The following is a 26,256-nucleotide window of genomic DNA, read 5'->3' as shown; positions in this document are numbered from 1 at the left end:
CACGACTAAGCACACGTGGACATTTTATGCCAACAATCTTCCTCCTCAATCATGAGGTAAACATTAGATCCATTTAGCTTTACAGCATTTTCCTGCTGGACAACCCTGCACATTCATATCTGTACTGCAAGTCCCTCTGGTTCAGCACCATGTTTATTCTACTCCCTCCACTAAAGCCTTACCTTCACCACCAGCTGGGCGTGTCCGGCTGCTTTCTGTTGTTTCCCTCCAACAACGCAGCTGACTGGAATCAAATGTTCCAGCAGCTTCTTGTCAACCTGTTTTTAAGTTTCAGTCAGGTGTGTTGGAGCATGGAGACAACAGAAACCTTCAGGATGCCGGCCCTCAAGGACTGGAGTTCCACACCTGTGATATGGAGCAATGAACTGATGGGAAGTGTTTTAACTAGAGGTGGGACTCGATTAAAAAAAAATTATCTATTTAATTACAGGCTTCGTAATTAATTATTCTTGATTATTCGCATTTTAATAGCATCATAAAATTTGCCCCAAAAGCAACTTTTTTTTTTTTTTCCCCATTTAAATGTCATTTTTATTTATTTATTTTTTTATAATTCTGTTTTTATTGAGGGTCAGGGACATCTTCACATACACAGTACAGTGTCATTAATCTGCAATGGATAACAAAGAGGAAAGGAAGGGAAGAACATTTAAATGTATTTTAAGCTATTAAATCAACTAATCAAACTCTACTAATGTCTGGATAAATGAGTTTAGCTTTGAAACAGAAAACAAAGTTAAAGTGATATTTTAACACTAACAGCTGCAGCTCCAGTTATTCTCTAATTAAGAGTCTAAAACATGTCATTTAACGTAATCCATGTTTTTAACAACAATCTTCATGAATAGACATTAATTTCTGACAGTAAAGCAAGACGATTAACCAGCATCAACTTCAGTCTGATCATGCAGCAGAGGTGATCACCTCCTGCTCCAACTGCAGCGTGGAGCTGCAGGAGAGGGGGGGGGGGGGGGGCTTTGCACCTGCTGCTAACGGAGGAGAAAACTACACTTTTTTTATTTTTTATTATTGTTACTCACTAAGATTTCCTGATACCACCAGAAAACGACGCTGGACTTGTTGATGCTTGTTTTGTATTTAACTATTCTCACTGAAGGGTCTGAAACAGCGTTACATTTAGCACCAATGTGGCTAAGTTAGTAGCAGAAGCACCGTGTGCATCAGTGTCGTCAGCGTACATGGAAATTATCCTCTGATCAAAAGGTTCCACAATTAAATGAGTTTTTTTTAACCCGCTATTGTCTCTAATTAATTAATCATAATTAACACGTTAAAGTCCCGCTCCTGGTTTGAACATATTCAGTCAAATGAAAAAGAAAGTCCACCCTGGTTCTTTCCAGGTCTTAAAGGGTCAGATTAACGCTGCATGACAACCCATCAGCTTGTAGAATCACCTTCCTTCTGCAACACCTTGAGTTTTCTGTTCCTAGGCGACAGGATCCGTTTCCCATCCATGGAGGAATTTTGCTCCGTTCAGTGAGGTTCGCAGGTTTTTATTTCTGCACAGACCTCTGAAACTCAGCGCAGCATCTCAGCCTGGCTGAGGCCTGGACATTGGCTGGGTTGAGTCAACACCTTCAGCATTTTCTGTTTTAGCCTTTCTGTTGTGGATTTGCTGGAGTTCCTGGTGGTCCTGTGGCTGGAAAATAAGCCGAACCCATCAGCCCATGACAGCTGGTAAGAGTAGACATGCTGCGTTTGGTTTTCACCCAACGTGCTGCTGACCATGCATCATGACCAAACATCTCCACTTTGGACCAAACATCACCTTATTTAAACGGATTTTAGGAAATTCTTAAATCAACTAACAGTAAAAGAGATTAATATAATAAACTCAAACTCTATTAATGTCTGGATAAATGAGTTTAACTTTGAAACGGTAAAAAAGAAATAGAAAACATCGATGGACAAAACTAAACAGACCCAAAGTTAAAGTTACATTTCAAACACTCCAAACATTTCCACTTTGGAGGAGTTTATCTGTGAACAAACTCTTCCCAGATTGATGGGAAGCATCAATCTCTTCCCTACAATCACTGCTGACGCGTTTCCTCCCTGGTATTATGTCGACAGATCAGATCAGTCAACAGTCAAACATCTGCTTTTATACATTTGCTGCTATTTAATTATCATTTAAACAGCAGCACGCGATTCATTCCAGTGGAAACAGTGAGAATAAACTTAGTTTTGTAGGTTAGTTTGTTTTTTTTAATGTTGTATTTGTCTAATTTTAGGATTATTTGAGGACCAGAAGATTTTTACAACATCCCAATATGTAAAAGTGCATCACATCTTTTGATGCAGGTTAGGAAAAGCTAAAAATAAACTATTCTACTTTGAGCTGCATGAAGCAGTGACGATATTAAGCGACTGCTGCACGCCTTTTATGTGGGGCGTTCCAGTAAAACCACGTTTTGATGTCAAACTGGTTGCAGCTGCTCTTTCACACCACTACTGCAACCCTCCCAGAGCAAACCCTGGAGATCACAGCCGACGCTCCGCGCCACCGACACACTATTCCTTCAGGCAGATGGTTTTTCCCAGTGCATTGTGGGTACATGACTCTCCACCACTCAATGACTAGCCGAAACCCTACTCCGCCTGGAAAAACACATGAGCTCACGCTATGCCAAATATACAGTGTACTTTGTGCAAACAGACCCACAAAGCCCCAAAGAAAGTCAATAAATAGCCGTGTCCCAAAGAAAAAGCAAACAGCTGAGCGCTTCAAAGACTGTGGGAAAGGCGGAACTTCAGGTAGAACTTGTTTTATGTTACATTTTCTCCTTTTTGGAGCTTACTTACAATAAATCCAACACCTCTAACTAATGCAGTTGTGGTTACATGAATGCAATCGAACAAACCAACCTCCAAAACAGACCTGAGTCTTTTACACCACTGTTTCTCAAACAGGGGTACTTCAAGGCATTCCAGGGGGTACGGGAAACTTCTTGTAAACATCTAACTTTTTATGTTTTCTTTAAAACATCCTTAAATAAAATAAAATTATATAAACATTTAATATATTCTAAGAAATGTAAGTGTAAATCAGGGCTGGATGAAAAGTGCACAGGCCCCTGGGCTCAGAGTGTTCCAGGGGCCCCCTTTTCCACAGCAACACTGGGAAAAATGTGAATGATACACTGTGAAACAATATTTCTAACATCTCTCAGCCAGTGGTACCAATAGCAATACACTAGACACTGTGGTGTACCTGTGGCTTTAATGGACATTTCTTTTATGTCCAACACTGCTGGTGTTTGCCCTGTGAATTTACATTTAGACTGACACCATTTTCTTCCTCCCAAAATCCCACATTCAGACATGAATTGCACCTGTTACGAGCCGAAACATATCCGTCAGTCACTGTCGCCTTGACAACGCATAAGCTGGAGTACTGGTTGAAGTGAAAAAGAGATGTGCAAAATGTCTGGCATTGTTTTGCATGATTAAATTTTAATAAACTAAACACAAATGACAAAGTGCTGCTTTTCATGTTTCTTTTTTAACCTGAAGGACTTTGCAGTGGTTAGGGGGTTCTTGGCTGAAGTTTTTTTTTTTTTTTTACAAGGCGTACTGTGTTGCTAAAAGGTTGAGAACCGCTGTTTTATACCATGTTAGATCTGAGATTTACAGTTCAAGCCTGGTAAAAATCAAACTAAAGCTTTTTTCTGCCATTTGCTTGCTGGACTTTGCCAAATATGAGCGTTTGAGTGTTTCTGGGTTACAGACTCATTTCACCGCGTCAGAAAGGAAACTAGAAGGGTTCAATAATTTCCATGCATTGATCGCGTCATTAACACGATGAGTGGAGGCAGACAGAAATACTCACAGTTGTCTCTGAACTCGATGCCGGCTGGAAGAGTCAGCTCTGTCCTCTCGGCTGAAATGTCCTGAGACCTGGGAGGAGACATGAAGACAACACGGTGAGATGGGCGAAGACCGGCCAGAGGGCGGGAGGAGGAAAAGGAGTCTGACCTGCTGTCCTGCTGCTCTCCTCTGATCATCGGTTTGACCATGCCTCGCTCCATCTCCAGCTTTCCTGAACTCTGCATACACACACACACACATTAAATAAACCCGTTAAAGATGCAAAGATGTAGAATCAACTCTCTGACGGAGATCCGACCCCAGATCCAACGAGGCTAACATCTCGCTGGTAAACATCTGGACGCAGTGCAACGTGACAGCGCTTGTTGTTTAAGTACTGGAGACTAATCTGTTCCAGTTCAGGATCAATTAAACCAACATGGTGTGAAAACCAGTAAATTGGCCCAATTGTTTCCAATTTAATTCAATTCCACTTTATTTATATAGTGTCAAATCACAGCAATGCCATCTCAAGACGCTTTACAGAGTCATGTTAATCAGCAATGTGAGGCCATCCAGTTATGTTGCCATGGTGACACACCTGTCCTCTGGGAGGCAGACGTATAATGGACCAATAAGATGGACCCACAATTTCAAATGACTCATGTAAAGTTCTTTTGTTTCTTTTTGTCTCTGACTGGTCACAGCTGTTTACCAGAGTCCCACGCTACATGATCATTATGTTACAGATAATCAATATGAGTGATGGGCTGTTCTGATCGATCAAATGGCGGCTCTAAGCTACTTTACTAACTTAAGGATCTGGCTTTGTCAACACAACAGTTAAATTGTTACACAGATCATAATAATGGGAAACAATTACAATTTATCACAATTAATCATATGATTTTATGCAATTAATTCATCGTTACGTGTAAAAATTGATTTTAAATAAAGAATTACTGCTTTGTATGTGTTTATTTTAAAGTCAACACAACAGCGGTCCATGTGAGCAGGTCTCACCAGAGACTGGCTGAGACCCAACAAATAGTTCTAACTATCAATTCTGTGGATGAACAGATTCATTCAGCAGTTACGGCTAAATGATGCAGAAATGCATTTTTATAAGTTACAAGATATTTTCTGATATTGTTTTATTTCACTGCGTGGTCCTGCGATGGACTGGAGGGCTGTCCAGGGTGGACCCCGCCTTTAAACCCAAAGACTGCTGGGATAGACTCCAGCTTCCCCGCAACCCTTCATCGGATTAGGCAGTTTGGATGATGAATAAATGAATGTATGAATGTATGACATCACATCTCCTGATCAAGATTCAGGTATTTCACATCAGACAACTTATTATTACATTACACCTAATATATTATTCCATTTTTATATTTAAAAACATGCAAAACTCTGTTGTTTCTGACCGTTTGCACGGTCCACATGACACATTTAACTAAAGATCAGTACTGACATCGGTCCGGCAGATCCAGTGGATTATTCCTTACCTTGCTGGTCGGCAGCGCCGCTCCGCTGTGGATGTCTCCGTGAAGGTCGAAGGTGGTTTCTGGCACGCTGCTGCAGGGAAAACAAAACAAAAAAACCAGACATGCAGCCGTTAAGACTTTTCATTACAGATAACGACAAGAGCTCAGACTTAATCCAGATGTGAGCGCACACAAAAAAACCCAGACAGGCTCGGTCGTCTCATCATGGTCAGGGAGGAGAGAGCCGGATCAGGGACACAGTGAATGAATGTTTCACTAACACACACAGGAGGATAGTTTGTTGTAGAAATACACACACCTACATGATGGTATAGTTAGACGCAGAGAAGTCCTGACACACAGCAAGCCAGAAGTTGTGTTTGATATCCATCGAGTCTGACAGAAGTCGGGCTTCTGTTTTTCACACTGTGTGTGTGTGTGTGTGTGTGTGTGTGTGTGTGTGTGTGTGTGTGTGTGTGAGTGAAAGCAGGGCATCCATGTAAAATAAACACAAACACACAAAGCACTTGCACTCTGTTATTGACGGGAAGGTCTTCGTCACATTCACAATGCCCACCAGCAGCTAAAGTAGGTTACATCATGTACAGCGTGGCTACGCCGCCGTAGTGATGCATCTGCTGGATTTACAGTCTTCATCCAGACAACTTTCACGCATCATTCATGCCTTTCAAGCTTTTTTCTTCAGGATCACGCAGATAAACCCCAAGCAGATGCTTGCAGCCTTTCAACAGATCTGTTCAACCCTCCTCCAGTTTAACAAGCAGCTGGAAATAAATAGCAGTTTATAAGCCACTGTAATGCGATCATCAGAAGCAAACTGTCATGTGATGAAAGCTGAAAACACACAATCCCAACCTGCCAGGAAGAGCCTTTTAGAAGGACCCACACACACACACACTGAGCTTCATTCTGCATTTATTATTTGGCTCAGACACACTAATGATGGTCAAGACTGAGTTAAGAAGAAGCAAATCAAAGATCTAAGAACATTTTCACTACAAGATCATCTCTCTGTAGCTGCTGACATCTGCTGCCAAACAACCCACATCTTAAACTTTGACAAATAGTGGCTGTAATCAGCTTTAACGTCGCAAATTGTCTCCAGAAAAATGAAGTAGGTATCCATTGGAGAAGACTGGAAAGTCGCCCAGAAAACCACAAAGATCCACTAATTACACACACACACACACACACACACACGGTCCAGACTGAGGTGGCACACAGCTGCAAAAAGTGAAGCCTGGTGTTGATTTTACTTCCATTCACAGACTTTCAGGGAGAAAAACAGTTTATTTAGTTTAGCTGCGAGTTGGAAAACAAGTCGGCTCCTGACACATCTGAAAGGAGGACAGAAGAGCTTCTGGTTCAGTTTCTGGTTCCAGTTTTGGTTTTATCTGTGACAAAAAGCCTTTCGAAGCGTACTCAGTGGATATCCAGGTCCGATTTCTAAGCCATCTCAGCTGGATCTTTATGGGGTTTTTTTCCTGTTACCATCACAGAACAGGTGAGTTTTAAACAAACTTCACCTTCTGGCTTAAATGCAAACCCAGAGATATTTACGGTGCATTCACACCGGCGCTGTCTTGTCCGCTTCCACGGATAGTCGGGTCCGTATGGAACTTTGCAAATGTGCATTCAAACTCTGGTCTGATCCAACCTGATTGTTTACGATATATACATGCAAGCTCTGCTGCATGTGTCTCTTATCACCCATGTTTTCAACCAGTAGTCTGCCGACCACCAGGGGGCGAACGCATCATTAAGGCTTCATTAAGCTGCCTAAATATCAAGCACACACGTCTTTTACCAGCAGCCAGTTAAGTATCGTTGCCTGCGCTGTATGAAAAACGTCGAGGGAATAATGAGTGAGCGATATATATTGTAGAGTTTTTCCATGTACATGTTTTTCCAGACACAAATAAATGAATAATCGTGATTACAATATGGCTCAAAATAACCGTGATTATTATTTTGGTCATAATCGTGCAGTCCTAGTCCCATGTTCACCTGAAGTGTGCTCAACCTGGTCACACAATGACCCGAACTCTGATTTCCTTCATCACACAATATATTCATTTATTCATTCTCACCTTTAATGTTTTGCATCGCAGGTGGAAGGAAGTCTGTCATAAGACAAGCGTTGGGATGCAACAGACAGGGAGACAGTCTCTCATGTGATCAGTTTACACATCGATTCATCTGAATAAGCAGCCATCACAGGTCTAACGTCTCTTTTTTTTCCCTGTTGTTTCTTCTGCTTCTGTAGAGCTGGGAAGTGTTTCTGGGTGCAGCTTGAACTGATGTCGCTGCACAAGCTAAATAAAGTTCATCAGATGAGTAAAACTCTTTAATATGAACAAACCATCAAGCTTTGGAGCGCATATTTTCCCCCCTTTCTGTCCAAGTCCTGGATCTTTACTTTGTTCCAGTTAATCACATAAATAACCTCGAATTGTAATCACATGAATTGGACCAATTCGGCAGGACAGCAGACGTTTGTCGGGATGAAACGCGTGAGCAACACGGCAGCGGAAATACTGGACTAAAGCTCTCTGACCCTCACTGATAAACTGAAAGTACATTAAAACAAAGATTCTAATAACTTAACCAATTTTATCTCCGCAGCCTGTCAAATTTTATATTAAAGTCCCTGTTATGTTGCAGTCTGCTGACACCTTCTCCTCTCTTATGAACGCTAAACTCAAACCTACGCTGGACTGCAGCGTTTCCCCGACAGACGGAAGTCCGGCAGGCCTGCAGAATTCCACTACGCCTGAACCTGCAACCAGTTCTTCCAGTTCCAAATGAATAAAAGTCAAGTTCCCAGGAGCTCAACCCACCGACTGATTACGGCTTCCTCTCTGGTCGGAGGTGCTAATCAGAATCACCTGAAGAGACTTCCAGCAGGAATGTAAACACACACCAAACACTTCCAAACTCTACATCTCAGAACCGCGTTACCTACATGTTGGCTTTAAATACACACGATTCAGGACCACATGATCACATGATCACGACCAGAAAAAGATCCATTTGCGTTCATCCAACCAGAGGTCGAAGTGGACAAACTGGCTCCTAAACAAACAGCAACGTTGGAGAGAAATGTGTCCACAGCCTTCGTCAATATTATCTTCCAGATCCATAGAAGAGTTGAAGGGAAACAGAACAAACTCTTAAAGATATCTTGAATTATCTGAATGAACGCACACATGCAGTCAAACACACACACAGCTTAATGTGAGCTGGTTACTTACAACTTTTCTCTTTTGCGCAGCGTTAGTCATCCATCAAGTCATTAAAGCTCTTTACAAGCAGTATCTTTGTCCTTCTGAACTTTCTCACACACTCTTCTCTTCTGTTTTCTCTTTCATTGTGAGCGCAGCGAGCGGGAGGCCACACCCAGCACCATGCTGATCACATTAGAGGGCAGCCTGCCTGCCTGCCATAACCCTAGACCTCTGCTCTTCCTCTCCTCTCATTTCTCCTTCGCTCCATCCGTCCTCCCCGAGACTCCTCCCCCTGCCTTCCCTCTCTTGCTCTGCCTGCCAACTCCAAACCTCACCCTCTCCTCCCATCGTCTGGAACAACACCCTGGTTTTTTTTTTCCCTCCATGCATTTCAGAAAGTCACACAGAGAGAAAGAGGGAGAAGATGTGAGGAAAACGCAGCGTCTCCTCTTCCTTACCCAGACTTGTGTCGGCCCCTCATCATGGCCGGCTCCCTCTTCCCTCCTTGGTCAAACATTGGGTCCACAAACTTAAAGACGTGAGCAGAGCCAAACTGCAGGGTGGAGCCTGAGCGCAGCACCGTCGTCTCGGTAACGCGCTGCCCATCGACGAAGGTGTCCGCGTCGGGGCCGTTGGGCGTCACCGTCACCATGCCTTCGGTGTGCATGAGGTTGCAGTGGTGCGGCAGGATCCCTGGACCCAGCAGCTGAGGACAAACGCAGCAAGTCCTCAGAGTTAACCATCGTTGATCAAACACTGCTTTCATACAGTACAAATCCTCAAAAACTACTTCTTACTAGTTCTTTAAAACTTGTTCACATAAAACAGATCAATGAAAACCAGAAGGATTAACAGAACCTTTCCACTGCCTCCACAATTTAACAGTTATTTTTGTCAAAATCAATCACAAATCTTTCAATATCTTTCAGTAGCTTAAAGTATGTGCATTAAATACTGATGAAGCCTTTAAAAAGGTTTTTATCAGAGTATAACGGCATTAAATGATCCAAAAGAGCAGCAACTGCCCATAAAGTATCACACTGCTCTGACTCTACAGATACAGGCGGAAACAAAAGCGTTCTGCAGGACGTACAATCCACTGAGGCCACATCCACAGACAAGTTCTGGCACATCTACTAAAGTGTTTTATTGTTGAACAAAGAAGTTTTATCCATAAAGACCCTGAAACAGGTTTTTGAAACAGGGTCTTGGTGTGAATAGATCTGAAAATGCCACCACTTTGTTCCCGTGTTTACAACCCGTACACGGACGGCGCCACAGCTCCGCCTCTCCCTTCAGCTGCATGTGTAAACCCAACCAACAGCTGCGACGATGCAGGATTACAGTGTTGTGTTCGTGCTCCAGAAGCTACTGAGCATTAAAACATGTTCACAGCTGATCTATATAAAATCCAAACAAATGTCTCTTTCTTAGCTCATTTCTTCACCATCTTCTGCCGTGTGTGTGTTCACATCATACCAGAGGCTGTATATAAAAAGATGGATGGAGCCTCTGTGACGTCACCCATAGGTTTCTGGAGAGCTGAACTGAAGCTTGGTGGGCGGTTCCTACCATCGCCATCTTGGCAGAGGCATGCGTGTCGTCTCACCAGGAAAATACAAATATGGGAAAAGAGGTGGAGCTGAGAGGGGGGCTGTGAGGGTGGAGGTAGAGGTTTACCGGCTAAAAACCGCGGTTGTTCTACGTTCTTCTAACTTTTAGCGGGACATCGGGTACCTGTCAATGAAAGGACACGCCCCTAAATATGCTGAATTTAAGATTACCTTTAAACGGGCGATTTAGAAAAAAATTCACTCTTCCCACAGTTGTCATGAAGGTAAACTTGACCTATTAAACCGAAAATGGATTTTTGAACCAGGCTGTAAACATGTTTATTTCTGCCGTGAAGTTGGTCTTTTTAACATGGGAGTCTATGGGGATTTGCTCTGTTTTGCAGCCCCTAGTGGATGAAGGCGGAACTGCAGTTTAATGCACTTCCGCATCTGCTTCCCTTTTAACCGTCGGAGTCTCCGTCCATCTTTCATATACGGTCTATGGGTCATACATGTTTATGTGTTAACCTGTTTTTGTTTGTGCTACAGCGCCCCTTGCAGGCCTGGCATGTGTACTACAGCACTTTTAGTGGGTTTGTGTGGACACGCATTTCTTCAAACGATTACAGAACTTTATAAAAACCCTTTGGGACAAAGTCAGCTCCATCTCCACGTGGATGGAGGCTTTTTCCCCCTCGTGCCTAATGTGTTGTTTCCTCACGTGAAACAAACTAAGAAAATGTCTAATTCTGGTTGCATTATCATTCAGAACAGCAGCAATACCTTGTGGGTCACATGACTTGTCTCAAATGGAAAAAATAATCAAATAAAGATGCTTTTTATCCATTTTTCAGATCATGACTCCTTATTTCATTTAGCAAATGGAAAATAAGAAAAACAAAATGTTTTATTCTGATCTCTCATTTGATCAGTCATCCCTTTAAATCCTTCCAAGTGAATCTTATACTGTAAACAAGACTTGAAAAACAATGGCAGCATTATTGCTAAAAGAGGAAAAGACAAAAGCGACATTAGCTTTGTTTTGATCCAATTTAAAGTCCTTCATGTAATCCTTTTTGGTCGAAAATGGGGAAAAGCCTCGTTCAGAGGTTTGTTTTTACCTGGATGGCTCCATCATCTGTGCAGTCCGAGCCGACCTCAGTGATGCTGTGTTGAAGCCGGTACAGCTTTGGTTTGTCCCGCGAGTCGGACCCGTCTGGACACACAAATGTTTGCAGAGTCAGCACCAAGTACAGCAGCGTTTAAGCCAGCTTCATGATTTACATGAAAAAAAATTCACATTTAACATGTTTACTGTCACATCTGACTTGTCAGACTAAACAGTATGAAACTTGACACGTGTGTGTGCCTGGCGGCGTTGCAGAGCAGTTTGTCATTAGTAAGCAGAGTTTAGTAAAAGCAAAGCAGCACATTAGTTTACCAAAGAAAAAAAGAAAAAAAACCCCGACTTTTTCCCTCATTGGCAGCTCTGAAAGAGCTCACTCTCGTCAAAGTTAAATCTGACTACAAGATTTATAAAACGAACAACATTTTAGAGCTGCAACTATCGAGTACTTTTGGAATCAGGTACTCTGTCGATTATTTTTAAGAGTAATCAAGCACTTGAACGATTATATTTTTTTAAATTAATTTTGTAAAACAAATACTAGAAACTCAACCAAAGTAAATCTATAGATTTATATTTGTAAAGCTGTTGCATGTGTTGTTACTACCTAATGCATGAGGATTTGGGTGCAGCCGACGTGTTTGTGCATGCGCTCTATGTGTGGAGAACAAATTCTCAACGGATCGCGAATTTCTGCCTTTTAAAAGATTTAAAAGAAGAATTCACGTAGAAGGAAGGACTGACTTATAAACACGTCCAAAGTATCTAAGAACTAGCCGATGTCTTCATGGATGACACGCCTATTAAAAGCGTGTCTGTTTAATACTGAATAAAAGTTTGCTGTGCAGGAACAGAGACCGATGCAGTCCCTCAGAACAGCGCAGTAGTCTGAGAATGCCGCAATGATACATAAATTAAAATATATCACCAAGTGATATTAATAACCCGAGTAATCACTGCAGCCCTACAACATTTTACCAGTTATATCAATCTTAATGATGAATAACTGCACGATAACGTCTTACTTGTGGAGTCCCTCAGGGTTCTACCCTTGGACCAGTTCTTTTTGCTCCATTCAGGATGATTTTTAGAAGACATGACTCATGTCTCATTTCTATGCTGATGACGGTTAAATTTACATTGCAATCTCTAAAAGCGACCATCAGTGTCATTATTTAATTCATTTTTTCTTTTCAGTTATTTTATTTTTTTACTTGTTTTATTATTTCAATGAAGACTACACATGGTTATTTATATTTAAATGGCATTTTCTTTATGTCTGAACTTGATGTTCTGTTTTTTAAATCTGCTTATGAATAAAATGGACTGGTTTTCTTTATTATAATGTGCATTTAGATAAAACGTTACACTATCTTTGCATTTGCAACTTATTACCTACATCCCAAAGTATTGTCTGTTAAAACTACACAACTCTTTTACTGATAAAATTTATATGTAACTTTTTTAACACTGGAATTAGTTCAATAAAAATAAGGAATTAAACATGCTGTCTAATCAAAATATCTGTATTTTCTGCTCAGTATTCATTTTGTGTGCAAGGGATGCTAAACACAAGCACAGGAAGGAGGGGAATGTGTTCAACGGGTGTGGAAAAACAATGGGACAGTCGGGGGGGGCGTCGACCCCGGCAGCCACATCAACAAACACAGAGGAGGTGCGGTGCAATTTTACCTTCTTGGTGCCGATAGGCGTAGTAGGCATAGTGATTCCCTCGGCCTACAGAAGGCAGACAGGCAGGCAGGTATGGAGGCAGAGGGACACATGCACAGACCAACCCCCATCGCATACACACACACACCATGCCATGAGAAAGTGGGAAAGAAAACAGACACATAGCAAGAGGGTGAAAATGCAGCAAGGAGGAAAATGCAGCTTTAATTAGTTAACCCATTTACTGCTGGGAGGGTGTGCACGCGCGCACCCAAACACACACACACACACACAAACACACAATTTAAAAATAAAGTAAAAATAAGGTAAACTGTACTGTCAGGCCTAAGGTAAGAAAGCAAGTCTGTCTGTGATAACTTCTGGATCTAAAAAGACGTTTTACAAGGTCGCCGTGACAAGTAGAGTCCACCTGCAAGATGATACGGGGGACCAGTATATCAGCTCACCAACTACATGCCAATAATATTTAGCATCTATATTAAAGGTACACTTAAAATAAATAATAATTCATAATTTTAATCAAGAAAACTCACAAGTAAAAAAAGTTTTGTGCATTTGTTTTTTGTCTACGAAAATCAGCAATATCAGGGAATCAAGAGAATCGCAATTTAAATCGAATCAGCACCCAAAAAAATCAGGATCGAATCAAATTTGGACAAAAACATATCGTCACAGCCCTAATATTTATTATATATATATATATATATATATATATATATATATATATATATATATATATATATATATATATATATATATATATATCCACACTACTCACAAAAAGTTAGGGATATTTGGCTTTCAGGTGAAATTGATGGAAAATGCAATATGTTCATGCTACAGTGATATAATATCATAAAAGTAAGACATTTAAGTAGAAGGATGCACTACTGATTTCCTCATCTCAAAAAATTCATTCAACACAAAAGGTAACAACAATGGTAGTTACACCACAACAAAAAATTTGAACGTCTCAATATCTCGTCATGTGCCCTTGAGCATCAATTACAGCTTGACAAAGACGTCTCATGCTGTTCACAAGGCAACTTATTGCCTGCTGAGGCATGGCATCCCACTCTTCTTGAAGGGCAGCCCTCAGGTCATTGAGGTTCTGGGGTGCAGGGTCTCGAGCCTCTACACGACGGCTCAGCTGATCCCACAGGTTTTCAATGGGATTCAGGTCTGGAGAGAGTGCAGGCCATTCCATTTGAGGTACACCAGTCTCCAACAGCCGTTCCCTGATGATGCGGCCTCGATGAGCAGGAGCATTGTCGTCCATGAAGATGAAATTAGGCCTGTGCTGTTCATGTAGGGGCACAATCACTGGATTAATGATGTTATTCAGGTAGTATGGGCTTGTCATTGTACCATTCCCAAAGTGTAGGGCAGTTCTGTACCAAGTGGACACCCCTGCCCACACTGTAACACCGCCACCACCAAAAGCTGGCCTGGTGACAACAGTGGCTGATGCATAGCGCTCTCCCCGACGTCTCCAACATCGTTGCCGGCCATCATTTCTGCTCAGTGTGAATTGACTTTCATCAGAGAACAGCACTGAGGCCCACTGGTTCCTCGTCCAGCGTAAATGCTCCCTGGCCCATGCAAGACGATGATGGCTGTGCCTGGTGGTGTGGTCAGGTACCCGTGCAGGTCGTCTAGCACGCAGACCACGCTGATGGAAACGGTTTCCAATGGTCTGAGGTGACACTTGGGTGCCTCTCACCTCTCTTAAACGTGCCTGGAGTTGAGTGGCATTCATCATCCGGTTTCTCAGGGCAGTGTTCACAATGTAGCGGTCATCAGCACGGGATGTGGCCAAAGGACGTCCACTTCTAGGCCTTTCTGTGACTCTTCCAGTCTCTCCATATCTCTGTTGCAACCTGCTGATGACACTCTGTGACACTCCAAGCTCAGTGGCCACTTCTGTCTGAGAACGTCCTGTTTGAAGCATCGCAATGGCAAGGGACTGTTGTTCCATTGTTAGGCGTCGTCTTGGTCTCATGATGTCAAAATGTGAACAGCATGATGAGGACAACTGTTTAAACACCAGCTCTAATTGAACCAAGACATTTATTGGTCAATTCAAGGATCACACACCTGCCGTGATTTTTGCCGTTAAGCTCCTTGTTAGAGAACAGCAACTTGTGCAAAATTTATTGAAACATTTAACAGTTGGACATGTGCATTTAAAAGCTTAGAGAAAATCACATTAAGTTCACCTGTACAGGTTTGAATGCATTTTAGGCTTGTTGTGAAATTTCACCCAAAAGCTGAATATCCCTAACTTTTTGTGAATAGTGTATATATACACACACATATATATATATATATATATATATATATATATATATATATATATATATATATATATATATATATATATATATATATATATATATATATATGAAAATAAAAATAAAAATATAAATATAAATTTAATCAAACAAAAACACACACAAGCCCAGCATCCATTCATTCATTAGAGCAAATAAAATCATATTTCCATAAGGGTTGCCTTCCACACACAGTGATGCCCCTCACAGTGGGGGCATGTTCCTGGATCAGGCCTGCTGGTCACCCATCACCATCTCAGCATCACAGTTTACCACCGTTTGGTGAGGAGTGGTGCGTGTGCATCACCACCAGGCCTGATAAGTTAATGATACGACAGGATGGGACAAAAATTAAAAAAAAGGAAAAAAAGGCGGATAAGAAAGGGATCAGTAGCAAGAAATAAGCTGTTAGGGCAGGATAAGTTGCATTTAACAAGGCTTGGGAAGGTTTTTCCAAAATGCCCTGGAAGGTTTCTCACATCAGCTACATGGGACAGTCAACTGCATTCCAGGATTTAGATCTTAGTAAAAACTTACCTTGGTTGGAAAACATTGGCCTTCAACTTCTACTTCAGGCAGTAATTTTCCATCTTTTGTCACAACATACTTTAAAACAAACTCTAAAGCTACCTAATAGTTTCTGAAGCTGTAGCTGCAAAAGTTTGTTTTGCTGCTTCTGAATTCATCATCCTGTTATAGTAATTAAAAATGTCATTTTTCCCATGAAAGAAAGAAAAAAAAAAGCAAAAACCAAACAGCTTTTTCAAATCCTCATAATTTATTCCCTGATGCTACCACCTGAGAGAAGCCTTATCATAAAAAGCAGCACTAAACCACACGCAGATATCACTATGGAAAGGCATACTTGTATATGATGTACTAACTGAGAGGAAAAACATTGGTAGGAAGAAATAGCGAAGACAACCTCTGCATCTATAATCTGTCAGCTTGTTGACAACGTGAACAGATCCGTACAATTCTCTCAATGCTGGGATGTCAGGAGCAGCTGAGCATAATAACATCACGGCGTGTGAGCCACGCTACAGCTACACCGCCACCTGCTGGCCAGAGCTCGCCATTACAGCAGGAGTCATCGGATCAGCTGATGTGATGAAGCTACCTCTGCTCTGACAAGCTGCTTTTTATTAATAAGGAGACTAAATATCTGTGTGTGTGCGTGCTGGTTTTACCTGGACTCAGCTCCACCAAGTAGGGCAGTTTCTCGGGCAGCAAGGAACCGTCCCTCCCTCTGAGGCCCTTGTCGTCCACCTTCCTCCCCTTCCTCCCCTGGTAGTCAGGGGGCCTCTTCTTCAGCTGGAACACTAACGCTCCTGGTGCATGAAGAAGAGCAGCTTTTAGAATCATAACTATGAGCATGATATGTTCAACAATAAACAATATGTTCAAGTCTACAAAGGACAATCAGATTAACTGACAAGGAGAGTCACTATTTAACTTTCTTATGAAGTTTTTAGTGGAAAATCTTTTCAGAATGGCACCTTCTTCATCACTAACTTCTGCATATCCAGTTATATAGACATGAAGTTATCACCCTAATCCATCTCAAAATGATCAAAAGACTCAAAAAAAAGGAAAACAACCATTGCATGTTGCGTCATCTCCATGGAAGCTGCATGTTTAGTTATGACTTCAGCGGTGCACATGCATGCCTGGGAGCTCCCTTTCCCTCTGACAAACCTGACCGTCTAATGAAAGTTTACATTTAGCTCCGACTCCTCTATGTAATCACAGCTGTAATGACTGAAATGCAGCAGAAGGGGGCGGTAGCAACCAATAAAAGGAGGATAAAGGAAGCAGGCTGAACAATGTGCACCTTGGCTTAATCCCAAATTAACCCATAAGGTCACAAGAGAGTCGGAAGTAGTCCTCCCACCCTTATTACTGCCCTGAATGAAGAACTAGTGGTTGCATAGCCCTTTGACTGAGCCTACAGGAGCAGGGCGACTTTTCCCTGCAAACCAGTAGAGACGAATATGACGCAGGCATTTCCATGCCGGGTGACATAAAAGTGTCTTACCTCTGTCAGCAGGCCAGTCTCTGAAGATCTGCAGTGGACACTCAACATCATCCAGAATCACTTCCTTGCCTGACTTATCATCTTGCTGCACACAGAACAAAAAAATCCGTTGGCTGCTCAGTTTTATACATAAAGATACATATAATTACATACATTATACATAAAGGAAAAATATTTAAGTCGTCCAAAACGGATCCAAAGTTATCCTGCAAAAAGATGGTAAAACTTCCAATTTAACCTTTTTTTTTTTTTTAAAACATGAAATCTTTTGGACGACGTGAGAAGATTCTGCTGAAGCTTGACTTATCTTTACATCTCGTACTGTAACGAGATGTTATAATTTCCTAGTCTGTGATAAGTCTTGGTCTTATCACAGCTCACATTGCAAGCTGACATGTTACTAGCTAGCAGCAGCACTCTCCTCATGCTCACTAACTACACCACTTTTCCTGCGCTTCACTGTCACCAAATTACATTCATCAGCCGTGTGTGTGTTTGTTTTCTGTTTGTGTGTCTTGTCTCTGCAGGATCTTGACCTGACTGAGGGAGCAGCAGTTGTTTCATATGATTTGTCGTAGCCATAGTCCATCTGAAGGGAGAGATATGAGAGGCAGCGGGAGGGCAGCCAAGTTCAACGTCACAGTCACACACACACACACACACACACACACACACACACACACACACACACACACACACACACACACACACACACACACACACACACACACACACACACACACACACACACACACACACACACACACACACACAGAGAGAGAGAGAGAGAGAGAGAGAGAGAACATCCACTACTGGTACAGCTCTTAGCCTGGAAGAAAATGAATTGCTCTCCTGAAGGTGTTTGTGCCGGGCAGCTTTCTGCATCTATAAGTGACCTTGACCGTCCTCTCCTCAGCCATTCAAAGATGACGAAGGTGTTAGCTGATTAGATATGAGGGTCAGGGTTGTGTTTAGTGGAGAAACAGGTAGGCGCATCCATAAGCAGCAGTAGTCTGAGTAAAACCAAATGAGATGAATGAAATGATGATAAACAGATGCTCAGTGCCGTTATCCTCCTTTCCAGTGACATGCAGCCGCTGAAGGAGCCAAACCAAGTTTAAGTTGACATAAAGTGATGAGAACACACAGATATGGAGTTTGAGGCGCCTTTACAGAGGATGGATGTGTTTGCAGGCCGTAAAAGAGGGTGTGGAGGCGAAGAGTGGGATTACGAGACCGAGATCCTCAGCTGTGGAATGGAAAAGTTGCGGAAAGAGAAAGCGTAATTACCCGTGCGATGCAGTACTCTCTGGGGTTCTCCTTCTCCAGCCCATACTTCTCCAGCGCCTCCGCCACAGCAAAGTCGGCTGTGTCTCTTGTGGAGAGCAGGATGGTCTTATACGGGATGTTAGGCTTCAGACTGTCGGCGTATATCCTCAGAGTTCCCCCTGCAGAAGGACATCATGCAAGCATGGAGATTAAATACACAAAACTCAGTCTTTTCTATTAAAAAAAAAAAAAAAAAAACTTCCTGTAAGCACATGAAGGGTAAAGTCGGTTGGACATGCTTCTGCCTACTGATTGGCCATCAGACTAAAAGAAAAAAAGTGCCCTGAGAAAGTGACACTTCATCAAGGGGTTTCACTGTGGAAATGGATCGAAATGCATTTAAAATCCTAAAATAAAAAGCTGCACTACTGACATTCAGCACCTCCCGGATAACTAACCCTGTCTCTTCTCTGAGCGCTGTGCAGTCAGTAAAAGTCAGTATGACGTTTACTCTTTTATCAGTCACTTTCTTCCTTTTCTTAACTTTTCAATCCCGTCTTTTTGCATGTCTGTCATGTTGTGTGTTCAAAACAACCAGGGTGTTTATTAAGACTGTGACGATATGCTTTTGTCCAGATTAGATTCAATTCCGATTTTTTTGGGTGCCGATTCGATTTATATTGCGATTCTACAATTCTACAATATTGCTGATTTTTGTAGATTAAAAACAAAATAAATGAATGAAACTTTGTTTTTGTTCGTCTTTTTTTTTTTTTTTTTTTTTTAAATTTCAATTAGAAGAAAACAACACAGTAGCCAGATCATAATTCTGCTGCTAAAATGCCCAAGAAGAAGTAAAAAGATCAAAACAATAAAAATGACAAATTTTATAACGGATTATTTTTATTTGTTTGAAAATGAAAAATAAAAAATTTTTTTAAATTGATTTTTTTTGTTTTACCCAAAAAGAAAAACTGATTTTTAAATTGTGAAGCAAAAAAAAAATCCAGATTTTCGATTTTTCAATTCGATTTTCCCACCCCTAGAGTTTATAAATAGCTTTTTGGATGTGATGCGGGGCCGTGAAGCAAAAACGAAGCTGTCGTGTTTTTCTCCAGGCTGGAAAAAAATCTGAAGTTTGGTTTCTCAGCCTCTGGACACTGAAGTAACACTGACAAAAGGAATCTAAGTACACAACCGAAGCCACTGTGCCTTCAAAATGCACAGTTTTAAGGCGTGAAACTTATGCAGTGTTGCTTTAAAGCACGACTCTGGATAAGTGTTGGAAATGTATCAGAACACACAGCTCCACTGAGAACTGAACATGTTCTCCCATCAGAGACATCAGGTAACTGGTGTTACACCACAACATGGTATAAAGACGCTAGGCTACCAGCTCTTTTGTTAAAATTAAACAAACAAAAAAAGACTGATGAAAAATTGACATTTTTTTCTTCAAAAAGTTCCAAGAAGAAGAGGAGGTTTCAGCTTTCCTGTTTGTCTCATCTCCAACACAGATCCAACTGGAAACCAGTCCGAAGAACAAAATTTACCAGTATGTGAGACTTGTGGTTAACACTCTACAGTATGACAAACCGCAGAGCAGAAAGGCTACTTTCATTTCCAACACTGGATATTTGCATGGACAACATGGCGGCGATCTAGGAAGTAAACACACTAATAACTTCCAGTTATTTCACTGAAGCACATCCCATCAACCAGTCCTCTAAACAACTTCAGGCTTTACTTCTTGCATCTCAGTTCTCCACCTCTGCAAAGATTAAATCTTCCTCCATTTTCCCGTCTGATGTCTTGTGCCGCACCATAAAGTTTATTAGCAGCGAGTCTCTGGGGTCATTGGAAATTAAGTTTATAATAGAGGCCAGTTCCCAGGTGGAAAACCCAGAAGCCCTCTGAAACGGCACTGGAACGAGAGGATGCAACTCCCGTAAAAGCCAAAAGGATTAGAATGAAGGGTCACAGAATGATGGTCGCAGTCATGGCTGTGGTTTCATGAAGGATACAACTGCTTTTACAGATCCAGTCCTGCAAACAGAACATCAGTGTTTGCTTCTAAAAATACTCAAAATACAAAGGCCAGATGAAGGTTTTAGCTGTTTTTCAGAAGGAATTAACATAATGCAGGTTTAATGCAAATAATACACCATGTGGAGGGACATTTAGACCATTTTTTTCAACCTTTTTTGAGCCAAGGTAGTTTTTGTTTTGTTTTTTTAACTGAAAAATCACAAGGCACACCACAAACCAAAATGTTTTTGTTTTTTTTTGTTTTTTTTAAAGTCCATATTATTAATATAAAGTCCATCTCGTCAAAGCCTCTCGAATAGAAATCAGATAAACACAAGAAGGAATTTTATTGTCTTTCACTGGGACCTGTTTGGAAGAACACAGAGCTGCTTTTTATACTAATTTCTCAGGGCACACCTGATAAATCTCTCACGGCACACTAGTGTGCCACGGCACAGTGGTTGAAAAACACTGATTTGGACACAAGACCATCATGCGCCAACTGAAAACGATCACTTCTACAAATCTCACAAGATCCAAAATCAGGGCAAAGCAGCATTTTCAGAAGCATTACATGAATAGAGCTTCTTTTTTTTTTTTTTTTTTTTTTAAAGTAGCACTTTCTGTTGGTTAAACGTCACTGTCTGACCACAAGCCGTCCCGTCTGTGTGTGTGTGTGTGTGTGTGTGTGTGTGTGTGTGTGTGTGTGTGTGTGTGTGTGTGTGCGCGCGCGCGCGCCGTGGAAGTTGGTTAGAGCTGTTTTTAGAGTTGGTTCGCTGGTCCATCTGTCTGTCTGGCAGAGTGATTAGGTAATGCCTGAGTCACACAACCAACCAGTCAGCATGTTTGTGTCATTCATTCAACACGTACACGTCTCTGAGTGTAAACAAGTCAGCGTGAGGCTTTCTAACAACATATGGCACATCTGGGAAGCAGCTGAAAACACAACGCAGCGATGACCGATTACTCTGAAAACACAAATCAATTTATTACAAACAAAAAAAAAGGTGATTGCCAGTTAACATGTATGAAGAGCCTGAGCGGTGTGTGTGTGTGTGTGTTGTATAAGCACTACCAGCAGTGATAACAGCTGCTGGACAACTTAACCTTCAATGCGTGTGTGTATTTAGGCTCCCCTGTCAAAGCGCTGCGACACTGCAGAAGGAGCAGCGGTGAAGTGCCGTAGTCGGGTCACGCAGCAGATTAACTCCAGGGTTCACGTCAGGCTGTCTTCACGCTACAGATACCAGGAGATTCACCTTTTATACGCACTTTCTCCAAATTCTTAAATCAGTCGTCGAGCATCCCGCAGCACCATACCGCCAACACCATGCTCTGCCAGATTTATTCATTAAATATATTTAATATTTCTCTTTTGGTGGGATCAACTGCAGAGGGAGGGCAAGTTTCCCGGTTTCCTGCTGTCAGGTCAGAAAGAGAAAGATCTCAGACTGAAGAGGGGAGCAAGAGAGGTTGTTTTTATTGTGATTTTAATGTTATTTTAACCTGTCTGTCTGATCAATTATTTTTAATACGCACTTGTGAGAGATGGAAGAGAGTGTTTTTTATTGAGTCAATTGAGAATTTGAATTTCTCTTTTAGGGATGAATAAAGTCCTACCTTTCTATCTATCTATCTAGCATTAAAACTTCATGCCTTGCTGTTCAGATCTATCTAAAGGAATTTTCTCAGTTTGGGACCTCATGGCGATGCATACGGCTGCTAGGAAACCTTAATAAGTTCATTTTGCACAATATTCAGCCTTTAACATCGTTCCTTCCACTGTTTACATTTTATTTATTAGACAATAAGCTGAACGGTTTCTCGGCAGGCAGAAACTCAGGATACGTGCATTTTGTACTCCACCCTGAAACACTGCTATTTTGAATGTTATTTATATTGACTCCACTTTGTTATGGTTGTACTAAGGCACGTCTGTTGGGTGTATTAACTAGGTGCAATAATGATTGTTTAATAATAGAATAATATGCTTATACAATGTTTTATTTAGTCATTTTAGGGAAAATCTGTTAGGGGACAACAGATGGAAATTAGCCTATGGCTATAATCTGGCTTGTTTATGTCTGCAAACTGTACATGACGTTCATTAACTGGCATTGTCCCTTTTAAATAAAAATAAATTGAAATTTCACCATGTCCCGCCTCCTCTAGCACAGATCTGACACTTCGGTGTCATTTCAGTCCTGGAAAAATCTGATGAAATGCAACATGACTGTTCAGACAGAGGCTGCTTCTTTACATGAAAAATGGCCTGGGTCAGTTTAAAATCACATTTTGTGCCATTGTGTCGTTAAAATCATAAACGCACTGCAGTGTTTACAGAGTCAGGAGCTCAGATGACTGAAGTCTAAATGAGAAATCCAAGTTCACACGTTCCCACCATCACCTAACGCCACCACATCATGGCTGTTGGGTACGTGACGCGTCTTCAAGCTGCCGCTACAACACTAAACCTCCAGGTCATTTATTCCTTCAGCCATCAGACTACTGAGCTCTACTAGAAGGCTTTTACATATGTCTATTCCAGTGGTTCCCTAACGGCGTGCCGTGAGTCAAGTGCAGGTGTGCCCAGTGATATTGTAACAAACAATTCATTGCAAATATTTTTATAATAATAGAAATATAATGTTTTTTAATTTACCATATCACTGCCTAGCTAGCATTTAATTAATACAGGGGCAAACTACAAATAAAATTGCAAAAGAAAAATAAATCTTAAAGAGAACTACTTATTTGGCTGATCAGGGAGATGCGCTGGTGGGAATTAAATGACTGTGACACATTCATCCTGAAAGCAAAACAGGAGAGAAAATGAAGCGCGTTCCTGTACGGAGCAAACCATCCGTTGCGAATCAGAGACGGGTGCCAACATTTTATTTGGCATCAGTAAATAATGATTACAGATATTTTACATGATACAAGTGATTACATGTGTTCTTAAGGGGCTTATAGGCACAGAAGGTGTGCCTTGAGATTTTTACTTGTCACCTGGTATGCTTTGAGCACAAAAGGTTTGGGAACCACTGGTCTATTCTTACCTGGACTTTGATCCATTACTCTTTACATATTTTTTTTTATTATTTTACCAATGATTTCTATGTTTTTACTACATTCTGCTCTGATGAAATGGTCTCCTTGGAGGAAGGCCGAGGTTCCATGGACTGGGATCAAACCACTGACCTTCAGACTGGAGGAAAACCAGCAGTTTTGCAATAATTTGGAGCCGGGATTTTCCTGTCAAAGCGGCAGAATCCAGAGGATGTCTCCACACAGAGTCCTGTACCCATGTTGGTAAAACAAGGACCTGAACAGCAAGGCACGCATTTTTAATGCTGTAGCCTAAACCTGTTTATGTAATTATCGTTGTGTTGGTAAACAAACGCCCGAGTATCGATCTGCCTCAGCTTTTCATGATAGTCAGGTCTCTGCCTCGCCTAATATCTAGTCCAGAAAGGAATTTGGACAGACGGCTGTCTCATTTCTTTTCTACACGTCAGTGAATCCCAAGCTCCAGGGAACTTTAAATACATCAGCACTTTTTTCATCCTTTAACACACATTCAATCACTGAGAGGTTTCCAGGGAAGTCTAGTCGGTTTTTGCTCTGAAAGCCACAAAAATATGAAACCGATGAGTCTGAAATACGCAGCACCAGATGAAGAGTTAACCAGTTTGGTTCACAGTTACGCGGGTAAGTAATAGTGTGAATAGTTTAAGTTTCTTTATGTAGCACATTTCTACAGCAGCAGCTGCCCAATGTGCTGAACAATAAAACAACAACACTCCACAACTTAAAATTAAACACTGCACATTAAAAAATAAATAAAATCTGGACACAAAACAAAAATCTAAAATAAAAGTTAAAAAAAAAAAAAAAAATTAAATACACAATAAAAAGCTCAGGTATGATCAAAGAAGTTTGTTTTAAGGACAGACTTAAAATCAGAGACAGATTGAGCAGCTCTGATGTGAAGTTGAAGGCTGTTCCAGATCTTAGGAGCAGCAACAGAAAAAACTGGATTTTATTCTGGCCAATGGGACCTGAAGTAATATTTGAGAAGAGAACCTAAGAGTCCTGGCTGGAGCATGCTGATGTAACAATACGAGGGAGCCAAACCATTTAAGGCTTTAAAAACAATCAATAAAATCTTGTACTGGGTCCTAAAACTAACTAGGACTGATTAACTGATTGGGATTACCCGAGTCTGGCCTTCCGTCGCTGCTCATGAACTCCTGCATGCGTTTCTCCAGTTTCTGCTGGCGCCTCCTCTTCATCACCACCTCTGGGTTGGAGATCGTCCTGGTGAAGCTGGTCTCCGGCATGTCCTTGTAAACCTCGGCCGCCAGACGACTGTTTTCACTGAAAAAAAGACGGAGATGAACCACGGTGTAGAGGACGGGGTGAGAGGAAAAAATAAGAAGACAGATGGAGGAAGAAAAAGGTCAGAGTTGAAATCACTTCTCTTTCCTCTTCTGGACTGCTCTGTGCTTCAACAAATAACAAAATCCTCTCAAAAGACTGAGAAGATGTGAGGGCAGGGCAGTAAGATGGATGACTGCGAGCGTGTGTGTGTGTGTGTGTGTGTGTGTGTGTGTGTGTGTGTGTGTGTGTGTGTGTGTGTGTGTGTGTGTGTGTGTGTGTGTGTGTTACCCGTCCTCGCGGCTGAGTGCCGGCTCATCTCCATCGGGAATCCGAGCAAACTCTTTTTCCCTCTTCTTCTCCTTCTTCTTCTCTTTTTTAGACAAGGTCCTCTTGAAGTTCTGTATCACCCCATCCTTCTCCTTCTCAGGTCCGTTACTCTGACTCTTCTAGACAAAAAGAAAAAACAGGAGACTAAGAAACAAAGTGCCAAAATAAATGTTACATCAGATCACGTGAACTTAAATGACGACACTGCAGTGCGAGTCCTGCTACCAGCAAACGGTTGGAATGCAGCATGTAATAACTTGTCGATCGATGCAACACTGTTGCTGATGAGTCAAAACCAAAACAAACTGAATTCATGTGGCCTAAGAAGCCTAATATAACCTGTGGAATTCAAACAAAGAGGAAAATCCGGCTGAGTTGTGACGAGAGAAACTAGGAACAGGATCTGCAGAACAGAAAACAGCTTCTCGTCTCAGAAAAACAACACCTGGAATCCACGTTGCAGAATCCATCGATTCAGCAGGTATCAACATGATGTCACAGATATATTTATTGGACTTTTTCCAGCGCGGCATGTAGTTTAATTCTAAAAGCCGCCTGCATTCTGATCCTCTGTGGGGCTCGGTTAGGCTTCTCACTTGTATCACTGTACCGCTAACTGGAACAACAAGTGCAGGGACAAGTAAAACCTACAAGAATGGAATAATTCTGTACTAAAGTACCACGATAACCTAAAGGTGAGTTGTGTTGTGGATATTTCTCTTTAGATGGAAAACACGTCTCTTCTTAAATGTCTTGTACATCTGTTACTGGCTCGCCTATACAGAGCTTGCAATGCACATGGTTCTCCACATTTTCCACGTCACCCTGCTCCAACACACCTGATTAAAGTCAAATGGATCCAACTGTCTATGAAGCTCTGCAAAGTGACTCAAGGTGGACCAGGAGTGTTGGAGCAG

General features: G+C 41.5%; 1 protein-coding gene across 6 annotated transcripts in view; it reads right to left on the bottom strand.

The window, feature by feature from the left end:
- Positions 1-26,256, bottom strand: part of afdna (afadin, adherens junction formation factor a) — a 126,873-nt gene that overhangs the window by 59,520 nt on the left and 41,097 nt on the right. For all 6 annotated transcript variants that reach the window (XR_013771631.1, XM_079255462.1, XM_079255465.1 and 3 more), the window contains exons 4-13: positions 25,301-25,458; positions 24,849-25,009; positions 18,623-18,780; positions 17,333-17,417; positions 16,485-16,625; positions 11,265-11,359; positions 9,049-9,296; positions 5,364-5,433; positions 4,021-4,091; positions 3,875-3,942 (exon numbers count right to left, since the gene is read on the bottom strand). Coding sequence is in view for 5 of the 6 variants with exons in the window: in XM_079255462.1 (XP_079111588.1) it covers positions 3,875-3,942; positions 4,021-4,091; positions 5,364-5,433; positions 9,049-9,296; positions 11,265-11,359; positions 16,485-16,625; positions 17,333-17,417; positions 18,623-18,780; positions 24,849-25,009; positions 25,301-25,458 (1,255 nt within the window). In the remaining variant the exon portion in view is untranslated. The remainder of the gene's footprint in view (positions 1-3,874; positions 3,943-4,020; positions 4,092-5,363; positions 5,434-9,048; positions 9,297-11,264; positions 11,360-16,484; positions 16,626-17,332; positions 17,418-18,622; positions 18,781-24,848; positions 25,010-25,300; positions 25,459-26,256) is intronic.

The sequence above is a fragment of the Telmatherina bonti genome, assembly GCF_933228915.1.
Source record: "Telmatherina bonti genome assembly, chromosome: 16".
Lineage (NCBI taxonomy): Eukaryota > Metazoa > Chordata > Actinopteri > Atheriniformes > Telmatherinidae > Telmatherina > Telmatherina bonti.
This window is presented reverse-complemented; position numbering and strand designations above follow the sequence as displayed.